The sequence below is a fragment of the Bos javanicus genome, chromosome 25 (genome assembly GCF_032452875.1).
Source record: "Bos javanicus breed banteng chromosome 25, ARS-OSU_banteng_1.0, whole genome shotgun sequence".
In the NCBI taxonomy this organism is placed as follows: Eukaryota; Metazoa; Chordata; class Mammalia; order Artiodactyla; family Bovidae; genus Bos; species Bos javanicus.
This window is the reverse complement of record NC_083892.1, coordinates 10,405,945-10,421,788: the sequence shown is the minus strand read 5'-3', so window position 1 is coordinate 10,421,788 and position 15,844 is coordinate 10,405,945. Positions and strand designations below refer to the sequence as shown.

At 41.4% G+C, this 15,844-nt stretch overlaps 1 protein-coding gene across 3 annotated transcripts in view; it reads left to right on the top strand.

The window, feature by feature from the left end:
• Nucleotides 1-15,844, top strand: part of TXNDC11 (thioredoxin domain containing 11) — a 60,394-nt gene that overhangs the window by 17,631 nt on the left and 26,919 nt on the right. For all 3 annotated transcript variants that reach the window (XM_061402534.1, XM_061402533.1, XM_061402535.1), the window contains one exon: nt 9,133-9,226. In XM_061402534.1, coding sequence (XP_061258518.1) covers nt 9,133-9,226 — 94 coding nt within the window. The remainder of the gene's footprint in view (nt 1-9,132; nt 9,227-15,844) is intronic.

Below are 15,844 nucleotides of genomic sequence, written 5' to 3'. Positions count from 1 at the left end.
ACTTTTCACTTTCATGCATTGGAGAAGGAAATGGCAACCCACTCCAATGTTCTTGCCTGGAGAATCCCAGGGACGGGGGAGCCTGGTGGGCTGCCGTCTCGGGTCGCACAGAGTCGGACATGACTGAAGTGACTTAGCAGCAGCAGCAGCAGGACTCTACAGGGCTGGGTTTTAGCCCTGACATCTAGCTCTGACAGAAATCTTTGATTTCTGCGTTTTATGCAGATTTCTCATCTCTGAAGTAAGGGAGATGGCTCAGATAATCCCTCCTGTTTTGGCTTTGGTGAGTTTAGAGGTTGGAAAGAGGCAGACAAAAGATTTATCATTTTTGGTTGGGAAAGTATTTTTGAAACTGCCTTTGAGCATGTGTATCAGAGATCTTTCTGACCCTTTTTATTACTGTCTCTAAGATGTTTGTAGTGTCTCTGTAGTTGGATCTGCAGGAGAGAGACGAGGGCACAGCTGTGACTGAGCAGCAAGGATGATTCCTGACCTTGAGCTTCTCCATTCTTAGAACCCGCTTTTCAGCAGCAGCTTTCAGTGATGATGCTCCAAGTCCGATGTTGAGTTCACATCAGACTCGGTGTTGTGCCAGTGACATTACTCAAGTTGTTTGTTTGTTTTTGGCAGCCCACTTAATTAGAAAGGTGACAACAATGGTTAGACTGCTTTTAAGATGGGACCCAAGAGAGTGCTGCCAAGATGGAACCCTGTAGAGCTTCTCTTGGCCTTTCAAATGCCTCCTGAAAGCTGCAGATGGCTTTTATCTTGTTAGAATCATCTTTGCTGGGCTTCTGTTCACTGAGATGGAACTGTTGGGTTGGCAAGAGACAGTATTTGATTAATTGTGAAAGAATTTGGGAGTTGCGCCCAGCATGGTTTCAAATGGGAAGTCTTTTATCTTGTGAAACATACCAGATACTGCCTTAGAAATAAGCAGTATCAGCTTCATTCACTCTCTGTAAGATAGCATAAAGACACAATTTCCGATCCAGAAATGAAACCACTGTCATGGTTTTGATAGTTGAATAAATAAAAAAGTTTAAAAGAATTTTTAGAGGCCTCACTCTGGACCATAATAAACTTTATAGGCATCCTTTAAATTAAGGTTTCTCAGCCTCGGCAGTATTGACATTTGGCATCAGATAATTCTGTGTTGTGGCGGGTTGTCCCGTGCTCTGCAGAATGTTTAGCAGCATCCTTGGCCTCCACCTGCTCATACCAATAGCACCGCACGTCCCCCTTACTTGTGACAAGCAAAAATATCCAGGCATTGTCACGTGTCCCTTAGGGGCACAGAATCATCCTGGGTGAGAACCGCTGTTCTGAATGATTGTTTCCTCAAATAAGGTCTTTAGGATGCCTCACAGGTCTTAGTATAAACACACATTTTTTCATATAGCACACAGAAAGCCACAATCTAATTATTTCAAGTGTCTCTGCTTATCACAGTGTCAGTAGAGAAATGAAAATTAAGCAATGCCTTAACTAGAAATTTCTGGAGTGTTACCCGTGGGGAGCTAGAGCCTGGAGTGAGTTATTTTTCGTCTATAGATGTCCCTGATGCTCAGCTGTTTACTCAGTTTGTTTGTACCACACCCTCCCCCCGCCCCAAAAAAGCGTGCATCCTAAGTATGTTAAGGGTATTGCTGATTTAAAGAAGTCTTAGTATGACAGATACTTGCTTTGATCAAATACGGATTTCAATATCAAATCTGTATTTGGATTACAATATCCAAATATTGTCTTTACAAATACGGATTTCAATATCAAGTGTGTTTAATATGGATTGATAATTCCATGAAATTACAAATACGGATTTCAATATCAAGTGTGTTTAAATTTAGGTATACTAAAATTCGGCAGAAATAATTATTTAATGTTTCTGTGGCACTTCTAAGGTTTGTTAGGATGGCACTGCTTCTGTCTCTAGATGTGTCTGTGATGTGTTACAGGAATGCATTTGATAATTTCCTCCTCATTAAAAAAAAACCATATTGGTTACTTATAAGTTTGTCTCTAATCCAGGTATTTATGAATAGTGTAGATCATTGTAAGATTGTGTAGTGTTTATTACTTGGGCAATGATGCTACTCTGCAATTAACAACTTTCTGTATTGACATAAACTTCATTATTCTGTGTATACTGCACTCTATTCACATATGCTTCTAATGCTGTTATAAACAGAAATACTCTAATTCTAGGTTGGTTTGAATTTTTACAAGTCCTATAGATGAATCCTTTTAAAAGCCTATTTCAGATTATTTGATAATTACCTAGAAGAGCAGAAGTTTTTAACAAATGGAGAAAATACATGTGTGTGTGTGCATGTATGTATACACGTGTGTATATAGTTCTGACAGTGTCGCACGGCTTGCTGGTTCTTAGTTCCCCAGCCAGGCATCGAGCCCACGCTCCCTGCAGTGGAAGCACCGAGTTCTAACCATTGGACTGCTGGAGAATTCCCTAACCAATATTTTATTTGACTTAGAATACATCAGACCTAACCAAATCAGATTGCTCATCATTCACCATACTTTTATGTTTGTAAAATATGACACTAAACCCAGATGCTATTTTTAGGAAAACAGTATTGCATTTAATTTACTGAACATTGCAGAAAGACATTAAAGGGTGAGTATTGTAAGTGCTTGACTCTGTAAATTCTAAAATACCTTAGACATTATCAGCAAAGAATGAGTAAACTATGCTTGGGTAAGTGACCAGCAGTTTTCAAGTGCTTTTACTTCTGATTTTCCCAGCAGCCATGTGAGGTAGTTGAAAACTGTAGATCCTCTAAACAGATTAAGAAGATAAAGGTACAGAGAGGCAGAGAGGGTATGATTTACCCTAAGTGAGACTGGACTGCAGTCCAGGTCTTCTGGGTCCCAAGATTCTTCCTTATATACAAAGGAATGATTAAAGTCTCTGATTTGAATTTTTGCTATGTAACTAGAGGTTAAAACTTTGAATATTTAATTATTTTTGTGTCATTTTTGATCCTTCCTTCATGGAAGAAAAATTTTGAAATAAATCTTAACTTGACTGTAACTTTTTTTCCTTCATCTTTAATAATGGTTCTAAGAATAATTAGTGATAAAGGATGGGCTATTGACTTACTATTAAAGAAGCAAAGTTTTATTAATTGGGTCATTAGTATTTATTCTGTAGAACTGGGAGTGTTATGTGTATGAAAATCATAGGATTGACGCTTGGTAGAGTCTAGAATGTTCTTCCCAGATATGCACTAATATCATACCTGACTTATAAATCATGAATGTAGCTAAAACTAAATGGACTTCCTGGTGGACACTGCAGGCAGAGATCAGGAGCTTTATGTCATCTTGTTGCAAACCATGTTAAGAAATTCTCCTTTCTTCATTTACTCTAATTGTATGATAAAATTCCTCTTCCTTGAAAGTTCTTTATAACTGTTTAAGAGACAGACAAGACAGTTTATTACTTGGAGACAGCATAGTCAGACATACCCGTGTCACTTTTATTTAGACATTAAGTTGATTGGAAAGGGAATAGGACTGAGTGTGGTAATGTCACTTTCACAGTCACTAATTTTATGACTCCTCTGTCGGTAATTTGTCTTAAGTATCAGTAGCTTCTGTGTCAATATTCTTACTTTTTTATATTTTAAAGCATGTGACAGAATCATCTGATTTGTACCTTTTAGTCTACCACCAGATGCCAACAGTAAAACTCATATCTGTAACCAAAATCTTTTCAAAGTCTTTTCATGAATTTCTATAATTTATCTTTTTAAGAGCAGTGATTTAGCATATATCCATTCATTTATTCTTAGAAGTTTTGATAAATCAAGTTGTTTTAAATTTAAATGGGATAAGAGAACATTTGGAACGTATTTGGAGGGAGAAGCAGGGCATTGGGTAAATTGCCAATTGACAGAAATCTGAGCACTTTGGAGACAAACCTAGAATGCTGCCTGGTATCTGCTGTTATCCTGTTGTTTGTTAGTAAAAGTGTTGTTTGTACTCTGATGTTGCACAAAGAAGTAGATACATAGTTCTGTACAACTTTAGCTTTACATTTTCTGCTGCTGCTGCTGAGTCACTTCAGTCGTGTCTGACTCTGTGCGACCCCATAGACGGCAGCCCACCAGGCTCCCCCGTCCCTGGCATTCTCCAGGCAAGAACACTGGAGTGCGTTGCCATTTCCTTCTCCAATAAATGTGAGTTAACATTAATTCGGAAAAGGCAACGGCACCCCACTCCAATACTCTTGCCTGGAAAATCCCATGGATGGAGGAGCCTGGTAGGCTGCAGTCTATGGGGTCGCTAAGAGTTGGATATGACTGAGCGACTTCACTTTCACTTTTCACTTTCATGCATTGGAGAAGGAAATGGCAACCCACCCCAGTGTTCTTGCCTGGAGAATCCCAGGGACAGGGGAGCCTGGTGGGCTGCCGTCTCTGGGGTCGTACAGAGTCGGACAGGACTGAAGCAACTTAGCAGCAGCAGCAGCAACGTTAATTCAGAAATATTGTTGCCATTGAGGAAAGCAACACATGGAGGTAACTGTTCTCATGGCCACTAGAGGGCGTGCGCACCATCTGCTGAAATTTATGCCACACTGCAAAGGGTGCTCAAGTAGGAAAGACATTTTTATGCTGATGAGGTTGTGCTGGCCTCATATAAATAGCCCATTTAGCCTATTTCCAGCCTCATTATAGCAGGTACTGAATACACTGTACATCATGGAGTGGAGTTGAAAACCCACAAACTGGGTTAGGGTATAATCTGGTACTCTTCGTGTTTTGTTCTTCACCATGAGAAAAAACTTCTGTTGGTTTAAGCCACCAAGTTTGTGGTGATTTGTCATGGCAGCCCTAGAAAGCTTAACACATGAGGTAATATCAGAAAACCATTGCTACAGACAGAGACAAGGGACAGGATGGAAATGAGAGCAGAGAGGGAGGTGTGAGTGTCTTAGAAGGCAGAGAAGACATCTCTGAGGACGCGACATTTGGACAGAGACTTAGAGTGAAGCCTGTGTGATGTGATCCATCCCTGAGGAAATTTGGGGAAAATGCTCCAGGAGGCAGGAACAGTGAGTGCAGAGGTCCTGAGGGAGGAATTGGATTTGGCGGGGCAGTGACTAGAGCCAAGGGGAGAGTGGTGGGAGTCGAGGGCACAGAGGTGTCTTGAGACTGCGGTGTGTCCTGATTACACCTTTGATGAGGTGGGCAGACGAAGGAAAGGGGAATACTAGCAGCTAGGTTCCTGCGGGCAGCCATCCTGGCATCAGAGCGCACTGATGGAAATGCTGTGGCTGGACCCTAGGGTGGGACCACCTTTAGACACTGGTGGGCATCAGAGTGAGGAGCGATAGCGTGCATGCCAGCAGGCTTCCACCCCAACCTCAGCCCAGGGTCAGGCTGCCCCACCTGCTTGGCCTGCTCATCTGAAAGAGAGCCTCAAAAGTATATGAGGCAGGGGCCCCACTGTCTGCTTTGAACCAGCCCCTGGGTTGATACACAGCCCAGCAAACAAGGGCTGTAGACCTGGCACGATCGTGTATGTGGATAGGCATGTGTTTTGTTCCCCAAACTTCCCTTTTTGCAGATTTAAGAACTGTGGAGGAAACTGAAATATATAATGATTTCTCAGATAACAGCTTTGGTTGGAGAGACATTGAAACTTTGGGGAAATGCTTGTGAAATTTATTTTACCTGAAGCATAACTAGAGCCAGTTTAATAACTTTTAAATGGTAATTTGCAATAAAAATAAACAGATAATTGTCACTTTATTTCCTTTTTATTATTTTGAAATGTTTTAAGTGACATTCTGAAACATGCCACTTTTCAAAATTTAATACAGACTGTCACACTACTATGAATATTTGAAAAATAGTACCTAAAATAGATAGACGTTGCCTGTTTCTTTAAAATAGATCATATTTTATGATTTATGCAACTGTTAATCCTTTCATATAGTTGTTGAATTTTATGATATTCATATTTTTGGCAGTAAAAAGTAAAAATAATTTTACCTGTGGGTTTTTTGTATTGTTTGTGGAATTTTTTTGGAAATTTCAGTACCAGGTCTGAGAATAGAGGCTCCTTCATTCAAGCTGTGTAGCCCCTTGGGAAACCACAGCAGTGGTGCCATCAACAGGGATAAACCCTTACGCTGTTGAAAGGCCTGCAGAGGACCCCTGCGAATGGTTTAGCCTTTATTCGTTTTTAAAGGTTTAATCTGCATTTCTCATGAAGACATAGAATTCAGGTAGTTTTTATTTCCATTGAGGTGTGTTTACATAAACACACATGTAATTACATACCTGCATGTAAACAGATGCTTGTTTATGGACCATATGTCTTCTCCTATCACGGGAGAAGAGAGTTGGAAGCTCACTTCATATAGTTTTTGGCCATGAAACCTTTCTTAATATTTAGAATGAGTTTATTCCAATTGGTTTTGATTTAGGAGAGTGAAAGAAATTTAAATGGGTGTATTTTCTTTCCATCACTTTTCATTTTATCTTGTATTACCCAGTATTAACTTGACTGAAATTCCTGAAGGTCTTGTTTTCCTTTGTTCCTGGTATAAAGGCTGGTACACCGTCGTCAGATCAGTTCAGTCGCTCAGTCATGTCCGACTCTTTGCAGCCCCATGAATCGCAGCACGCCAGGCCTCCCTGTCCATCACCAACTCCCGGAGTTCACTGAGACTCACGTCCATCGAGTCAGTGATGCCATCCAGCCATCTCATCCTCTGTCGTCCCCTTCTCCTCCTGCCCCCAATCCCTCCCAGCATCAGAGTCTTTTCCAATGAGTCAACTCTTCGCATGAGGTGGCCAAAGTACTGGAGTTTCAGCTTTAGCATCATTCCTTCCAAAGAAATCCCAGGGCTGATCTCCTTCAGAATGGACTGGTTGGATCTCCTTGCAGTCCAAGGGACTCTCAAGAGTCTTCTCCAACACCACAGTTCAAAAACATCAATTCTTCGGCGCTCAGCCTTCTTCACAGTCCAACCCTCACATTCATACATGACCACAGGAAAAACCATAGCCTTGACTAGACGAACCTTTGTTGGCAAAGTAATGTCTCTGCTTTTGAATATGCTATCTAGGTTGGTCATAACTTTCCTTCCAAGGAGTAAGCGTCTTTTAATTTCATGGCTGCAGTCACCATCTGCAGTGATTTTGGAGCCCAGAAAAATAAAGTCTGACACTGTTCCCACTGTTTTCCCATCTATTTCCCATGAACTGATGGGACCGGATGCCATGATCTTCGTTTTCTGAATGTTGAGCTTTAAGCCAACTTTTTCACTCTCCACTTTCACTTTCATCAAGAGGCTTTTGAGTTCCTCTTCACTTTCTGCCATAAGGGTGGTGTCATCTGCATATCTGAGGTTATTGAAATTTCTCCCAGCAATCTTGATTCCAGCTTGTGTTTCTTCCAGTCCAGCGTTTCTCATGATGTACTCTGCATATAAGTTAAATAAACAGGGTGACAATATACAGCCTTGACGAACTCCTTTTCCTGTTTGGAACCAGTTTGTTGTTCCATGTCCATTTCTAACTGTTACTTCCTGACCTGCATACAAATTTCTCAAGAGGCAGGTCACGTGGTCTGGTATTCCCATCTCTTGAAGAATTTTCCACAGTTTATCGTGATCCACACAGTCAAAGGCTTTGGCATAGTCAATAAAGCAGAAATAGATGTTTTTCCGTCATAGGTTGGTTTAAAACATTAGGAACCCAAACAGTGTATTATTCTACTTTGAGCCAGTTCTGGATTGGCTTGTTGAAAACATTTGAAGAAATTTAGCAAAAAAAAAAAAAATCCTGTTACTTTCTTATTTCCTCAGTTGTTTGGGAAATTAGGTATTTGTTGGATTTTTTTTTTATATTAAACATTGACTATCTCAGTCTCTACCAGAATGAAAAGCAGTTAATTTATTTAAAATAAAATCTTATTAGACTAAACAAGTGCTTTAGATTTGAAAGATAGTATGTTCCATTATAGATCAGAAATGTCCTTTTTTGTACAACATACTGATTTTAAACTTTACCAACAGGGTAAATTTCTATTTTACTATTTAGGTCTTTGTCCCAATGATCACATCAGCTCCAAAATTATTTATTAAAAACAGTGTTGTGTTTTAGGGCTAGAAAGGCCTCCTTAACCTCTGCCTAGTGCTTTATGTTCATCAAGCCCATTCTTCTCAGTAACCCCAGGATGAATGGTCCCCTTAGTTAAGAAAGCTGAGCTTCACATTGAAGGGTTCACCCAAGATCACTGAGCTGTCAGACTTGAGCTTAGGGCTCCTGACTCCCAGCCAGCACTCGTTGCTCAAGGATCTCACAGTTGGGCTTCAGAAACATTTAGTTACAGAACAAAGTCAGACAGAATGGTGCCCGCGGGGCCTTCTGAGAAGGAAGAAATTATTCTGAACGTGAAAGCAGAATGTGGTCTGGTGGAACACAGTTAATTGGTTTGGCAGAATGGAGGGGCGCGCGGTTGTAAGCTTAGAGAAATGGAATGAGCAGGTGGAAGCTGGGGTGGAGGACCGAGAGAGCTCTCCACAGACTGACCTGACAAGAGAGGAGCGTTGCCCATGAGGAATGCTGGGCTCTGAGGGGAGAGGAAGGAGCTCCTAGAAGGATGACCTTGAGCACCAGTGGAGCCACTGAGGGGTAGCCTGATTTCCAATGAGCGTGAAGGTGTGTTTGGAGTGAGGGGAGGAAGAAATGTAAGAAAGGTTACAGATCATTGAACGGGTTTGCCTAGAATTGCCAAACAAAGGCAAATGAGTACTTGGACTTGATGGTGAGGTTTCAAACCAGGGGCATAGGAGAACTGCCCACAGAGGGTGAGAGGCCTGCCTAGGACGTTTCAGCTCTGAGCTAACTGCCCCTGTAAAAGCTGCTGCAGCTCAACTCGATCCCTTACCCTGCCTGTTGTCTAAATGGAGGGAAAGGGTCAGTGCTAACCGGCAACTTTTTTCATGGGCTTCTGTTAGATTTTTAAAAACGGGAATGCAGCAGGTTGCAAATGTGAAGTTGTAATGGCATGTCTTTCTTGTTTTGAAATATTTCTCTTTATGCAGTGACCAACGATACCCAGTCACCTAATTCTGCTCTTGTTCTACAGCCTGGAGTTCTCGGGTACTTTGAATTCAGTGGCTCACCCCAGCCACCCGGTTATTTGACCTTCTTCACCTCAGCACTGCATTCATTAAAGAAAGGTAAACAGGATTCATATTAACACATTAGTGCTTTATCCAAAATGTATGTATACTGATACCTACTTTTGCATAGGTTATCTTTGTGATTTATACATTTTAGTTCTCTTGATTCTTTTTCTCTGTATTTGTATTACATTGTTTATGTTCTATTGACAGAATTGTTTGCTGTTTCAAGGACAGTCTCTTAAATGTTTAGAGACTTTTTTTTTAATGTAGCTTGATCACACAGTGTCTACAGTGTTGTATTTTGCACTTTACATTTTCTTATATTCTCTCCTTTTGTGTGGAGTTGGACGTTTTGATAACAGTTTTTAGTGGTTGTAGGTTGTATGAAAGTCATGTCATGTTACAGCATCAGCCTATGGCCAGCTTCACTACTCTCAGATCCATATATACATGTTTTTCTACTTAGCTGAATCATATCTTATTTGAAGCCCTGCTTTGTAAGTTAAACATTGTATCCTGCCCGTTTTTTCACGTTGCTCCATTTTCTTTCTCTGTATCAGCTGTGGCCTTAAATCAGCTCTCTGTTAGATACTTTGATCTGCTGTTCATCTCATTACAAGCTGTGGTCCAAGCCTCTTCCCACCCCTGGACGAGACCAGTGGGCACTTACCTGGTACCCAGTCTCCACCCTCCTTCCTCACATGGGGGCCGCTGTGCCAGCCCTTCTGCCTGAAATGTGTCCTCCTGTGCCCAGGGCCCAGGGCCCAGCTCTCCACCTTTTAAACCCCTGTTTATCCTCCAGATTCCCCTCAAATAGCACCCACCTCCTCAGTCTCCCACGCTGGGGAGAGGTTTGTTGTTTTCTTTCATAGCACTCAGCCTAGTTGATATGATGTGTCTACTTGTGAGATGATTTGTTTACTGTCTGTCGTTTTCCTGGGACTGGGAGGTTCTGAGGGTGGGGACCGTGTGTCTTCAGCTCGGTGTTCTTTCTGCAGCATCTGGCACATAGCAGGGGCTCAGTCACTGTTTGCCAGATGAGGGATCACACTGATCTTTCAGCCATCCTCCTGTTACTGGGTATTACATTGCATCAGTATTTGGGGGGATAGTATGATAGCATACTATTAATACATCAAACAGTTATATTATTGGCCATTTTAGTGTGTACATTGTCTTAAGGTTTTATGCATAGAGAATCTACTGTGTGCATGCTTTTCACGCAGGGGACATTGGGAGAGGAACTCAACCTGTCACATTAGGTGTCTCTTCTGTCCCCTTTAAGACTGGGCTGCACAGCTTCAGGTGACTAAGGAGGCTCATGAGTCAGAGTTTGAATTTTGAAGACAAAATACTGCCAACTTAAATAAGCTTAAGCAGATGTTCAAAAATCCTCTTAGAAAACTAAATAAAGTCCTTTGAAGATGATGTATAAAAGGGTAGCCTAGAGTTAGTCACTAGAATAATGGCAGCATTCAAGTTCTTGAGTTAGAGAAGCTGTTTCAAGATTTGAAAGGGTGTGTTGTTATCCAGCTAACTTACAATGTGTGTTAATGTTTCATCTTAAATTACCTTTTCATTCAGAGGTTTCCAAAACATTGCTTCTTTTGGAAAAAATCTTTCCAAATATAAGGTAGTAGTCTTTATTCCCTTTTTTTTTAAATGTAGTTGACTTAATAAAAGTTTTTTCAATGTTTTTTTTTGTTCCTTTTTTAAGCAAGGAGGGTAACAAATGGGTTAAGACTACCTGAAGGTACAAAACAAATCTTTTGATCATATGACTAATTTTGACAAATGATTATATCAAATTTCTTCTCGGAATAAATCTAGCTCAGAAAATTTACTGTATTTCTTCCCTCTCTAGTTGGGTCTTGTAAAATCCTGTTGCTTATGGACTTTGCAAGAACTGAGTTGATTGTATTTAATAATTTTTCACTCCATTTTTGTGGCTGAGCTCCCACTTAAGCTTTAATGAGCCATTTTTAGAAGAAGAACACAAATTTGGAAGGCTGACTTTCTGTGAACTGTGTACTGTGAAGGATTACTGAAGTAAACCTTCCTTGGGCCCCTGGGTGTTTTTCACCTTTGCTTTCTCCTACACTGAGGTCAAATGGAATTTTACTTACTATTAATAGCCGGTGCTCAGTATGCAGGCTTTTTTTTTTTTAACAGGACAGTTTGAAATGTAAATTCTAGGTCATTGTTGCGTTTCTGTCATGTACACAAATTGAGGCCTGAGGAACATTTGACCCGTTTAACATTTGGTTATAGAGAGCTTAACTGATGAAGTGTTTAGACTGTTGTGGTAGAAAGCAGATGTCCTGGTTCACCAGGCCACGGGCGTATATAAAATGCACATGTCTTTCCATTGCCTTATGGTTTTTTTTTTTTTTTTAATTGCCTTAGAAATAGCCAGGACACTCTCTAACGTTTGTTTAGCTTGCCATTGGTCTACAAATATTTTGAGAATGTGCCGTGTATGAAGCACTCTGCCTGGTGTTGGGGGTGGGCTGCTGCGAGAGGCCATCTCAGTCCCCTGTGTCCTCTGCCTGTTGGTCTCCATCCAGGTGCCAGTTTGTCAGTTTATGTTGGCCCTGCTGTTAGATGGTTGTGGGCGGTAGCCCTTTGTTATATTTCTGTCCATTATTTTCTAGCCATTTTACTTTTATCTTTTTTTTCCTTTATATAGCAGTTCTGTATTTTCATGTAGTTAAATCTGTGGTTCTTTTTCTTGATCTGTTTATTTTTTTAAAAATCTGATCACTAATTAGTTCACTTTCTTCTCTTTGGATTTTAAAATTATTTAGCACTTTATGCTGCCTGGGTTTACCTTGGCTTAAAATACAGAGCACAGTTGATTTTCCTCACTTCTTACTGACTAATCAGTTAGCTCTATTTACAGAGTAATACTTCCTTTATCCTTCATCTTGATGATGCCTGCTTAACCAAAAAATATTTTCTTATGTGTAATTGGGTCTATTTTCTGTGTTTTTTCTTGGTCTAGAAACCTCTTTTTGTATGAGTAAATATAATTTCATTTCTTGCTCTGTAAGTGAGTACTTGGTGAAGTCTGGACTCTGCTTCTTTTAGTTCTTGTGTTTTATGAAATGTTCTTTTATATCCATCTATGCATTGGACTGGTAATTTTATTAAGTGTTTATGTTGACTTAGAGGTAATTGACATTTTCATAAAATTTAGCTTCCCTTTCTAGGCTCACAGCATCATTATTCATTTATTCAAACCTCCCTTTCAGTTTTTTGTAAATGGTCTTGGCATGCATGCATACTCAGTCATGTCTGACCAGGCTCCTACGTCTATGGGATTTTCCATGCAAGAATATTGGAGTGGGTTGCCATTCCCTCCTTCAGGGGGTTTTCCTGATCCAGGATCGAACGCATATCTCTAGTGTCTCCTGCATTGGCGGGCGGGTTCTTCACCACTGCACCACCTGTGAAGCCCCACAGGTCTTACACACCCTCATTTCTGATTAATCCTTGCAAAGTGCTGAATGATTAACTGCGGGCTGGCATTCTGGGTGTGTTTCCAGATCCTGGGGATGCTGGTCCCTTGTACTTTTCCTCTCTTTCTAGACTGCCAAGCCTTTCCTCTTTAAGCCTTTTCACCTTGATCTTGGCAGACAGGCTCTTTCTTCTTTTGCCTAAAGAAAACTTGCTGGAGGGGTTGATATCTTTAGGGTGCCTACTTGATTTTTTTCTGTCTTATGCTTGTTTATTTACTGTAAAGATGTGTTATGGTAAAATGTTGTTATAGTCTGCTATGATTCAGTGCCCTTTTTAAAAGAGAAAGTTTGCAAGGAATTTCGTCCATTTGACCTTCAGAAGGGATGCAGTGCTTCCTGAGGGGAAAGCGGGGTCGTAGGGGCTGCTGTCTGGTCCTTAGCCTTTGTCTGCCCGGCAGGGTCCATAAACTTAGACAAAACACGCACCTTTTCTGTGTTTGAGTTTCTCTGCCGTAAAATGGGAGAGAGCGGGGGTGAGAGGGTAAGTGCTTGTTTTACAAGGCCACATCGTGTGTGAATTATGTTGTGTGTGAATACAGTTATAGTCTGAAAGTCTGTAGTAGTTTAATGGGAAAGCCACCGACTGGAAGCGCCTGAAGCAAGTTCTGGGTCTGGATTCTTACAGGCGACTACACCAGGTGTTCTGCACCTAGACCAGCCAGCAGGTCTTCCTCTTCCCTTTCCCTGAGCTCTCCATCCTTGCTGCTTTTTGTGTAGTTAGCCTTCTGTGACCACCTGTGGATTCAGCCAACCCTGGGTTGAAAATATTAGGAAAATTCTAGGAAGTTCCCCAAAGCAAAAATTGAATTTGTCACACATCTGCCAACTAACTGACATAGCATTACATTGTATCTACAACTATTTTTTGAGCATTTACACTGTATTAGGTGTTACAAGTAATCTAGAGGTGATCTAAAGTATACCAGAGGATGCGTGTAGGTTACATGCAAATGCTGTGCCGTTTTGCACGGGGGACTGAGCATCCCTGGATTTTGGTATTCAAGAGGAGTTGGGGCCGGGGCTGGAACCGGTTCCCTGTGGACACCAAGGGGTGAAGGTGAGACATGGTGTTCTCCCCATGGAACTGACTGCATCTCTGTCCCACAGGAATGTGAGCTAGTTTGTTCAGACAGTATTTACTGAGTGCCTTGAGGCCAAGGTTTCGTCATTGGGCTCTTGCAGTTCTTAGAGTTTAGCTAAAAGTTTGAATGAGTAAGTTGTAAAGAGCACGTTACCTTGAGATTGCCGAGGGAGTGATCTTCTCAGTGGGATGTTGTCACTTTGGATCTCCTGCCCACCTCCTCCATGTCCCCTTATGTCTGTCCTTTCAGGTTCCCTAGACCAGAGTTGCAGGAGTCACTCACCCTGGGCTGGACGGAGGCCTAGCCTGGCTCATGCTTGGCTTCTCACTGTCTCCTGACACTAGAATCCTAATGGATTGAATTGAAATACACATGATATTTTGGAGAAGTAAATGGCAGCCCACTCCAGTATTCTTTCCTGGAGAATCCCATGGACAGAGGAGCCTGGCAGGCTATAGTCCATGGGGTCGTAAAGAGCTGGACATGACTGAGTCACACACACACACACGACATTTAAATGTCATCCTCAAAATACACTGAACTGTTAACTAAAGACCCACTCCCTTCTTTCACCTTTAGGAATTCCTGAGTGTAGTTGACAGCAGACTTTGTGACATTAGTCTTCTAAGGAACACTTTTGGAAAATAACCCTTGCAGCGAATTTTTTAAAATAGAAATTGATTAGAGGAAGTAATTCAGTGTAGGGTCCCTCTCCTCCACCAGGTGGCGATTTGTGGTGCTGCTATTTGCTGGGACAATCCCGTCAGGACACAAAAAGGTCCCTTCATGAATAAAGCTTTTTTGGAGCACTTTTCTGTTAAATTATGAAACTTTATACAACATCAAGAGATCTGAAAGGTAGGATTTTCTTATCCTGTAAGTGACATTCTTAAAGTCATTGAAAAAACAGGGAGCTGGGACTTCCCTGGCAGTCCAGTGGCTAAGACTCTGCACTTCCAACACAGGGGGCCCAGGTTTGATCTATGGTTAGAAAACTAGATCCCACATGGCTGCAACTAAGAGTTCACATGCCATAACTAAGAAACACACAAATAAATAAATATTTTTTAAAAGGCCAACAACCATTAAAAAAAAAAAACCCAAAAAGCAAGGGACTGACTTCTTAGGCAAGGTTGACTCTGAGATTACTGTATTTCCTCAGGTTCCTGGGTCTAACTCTTGGAACTTTGGACCAGGCATTGGATTTAACAGTTCTCCATGAATGAAACAGGTTCTTGATCAGTTGGTTTTCTCAGATAATCTTTTTGTTGAGATTATTGAGTATTAATGAGTTCTGATTAGTGAGTATTGTTGTCACTATACTCACTTGCAGAGAGAAATCTTTTTCTAACTGCTGGTGATCTGAGGCCCTCTGGGTACTGATTAATATACATTAGAGTAAACATATTAGGAAGTCCATATGTCTTTATTCGCATTTAAAAATGACTTTTAATTATGTTGCTATTATTTTAGCAAGGATATGATCATTTTTCATAGGAAATGCTTTTATTCCCATTATGACATTTCCTCAGCCTTGTAAGTGCTGCTCAGTTCAGTTCAGTCTCTCAGTCATGTCCGACTCTTTGTGACCCCATGGACTGCAGCAGGCCAGGCCTCCGTGTCCATCACCAACTCCCTGCTAGATAAGCACTAAGCCCAAAACCAGACATTACTGTTCTTGAGTTAGATTCAGAAGCATGACATTAATTCAGCGAACTTTGGAGGGTCCACTTTGTACTCCAGCTGTGAAAAAGAGTAACACTTCTTACCATCCATAGTGCCCCCATAGGGTGGCCCTCAGGTGGGCTTGTCCACAGAGCGAGTGCAGTAACACATCTGTGACAGGCTGTGTCGGAGCACGGAGGTGTGGGGGCGTGCGGGTCAAGTCAGGGAAGACTGGAGGTGGGCCAGGTTTCCCAGGAGGATGAGGAGTCAGGAACAAGAGAGTGAGGATGAGGAACAAGAGAGCGGAAGACAGGTGGTGCTGAGAGAAGCAAAAAGTGTGCGGAGAGCTCAGAATCAAGGTTAGTGGTCACTTGTAGATACTCTGATTCCTTGGACCCGTGTGT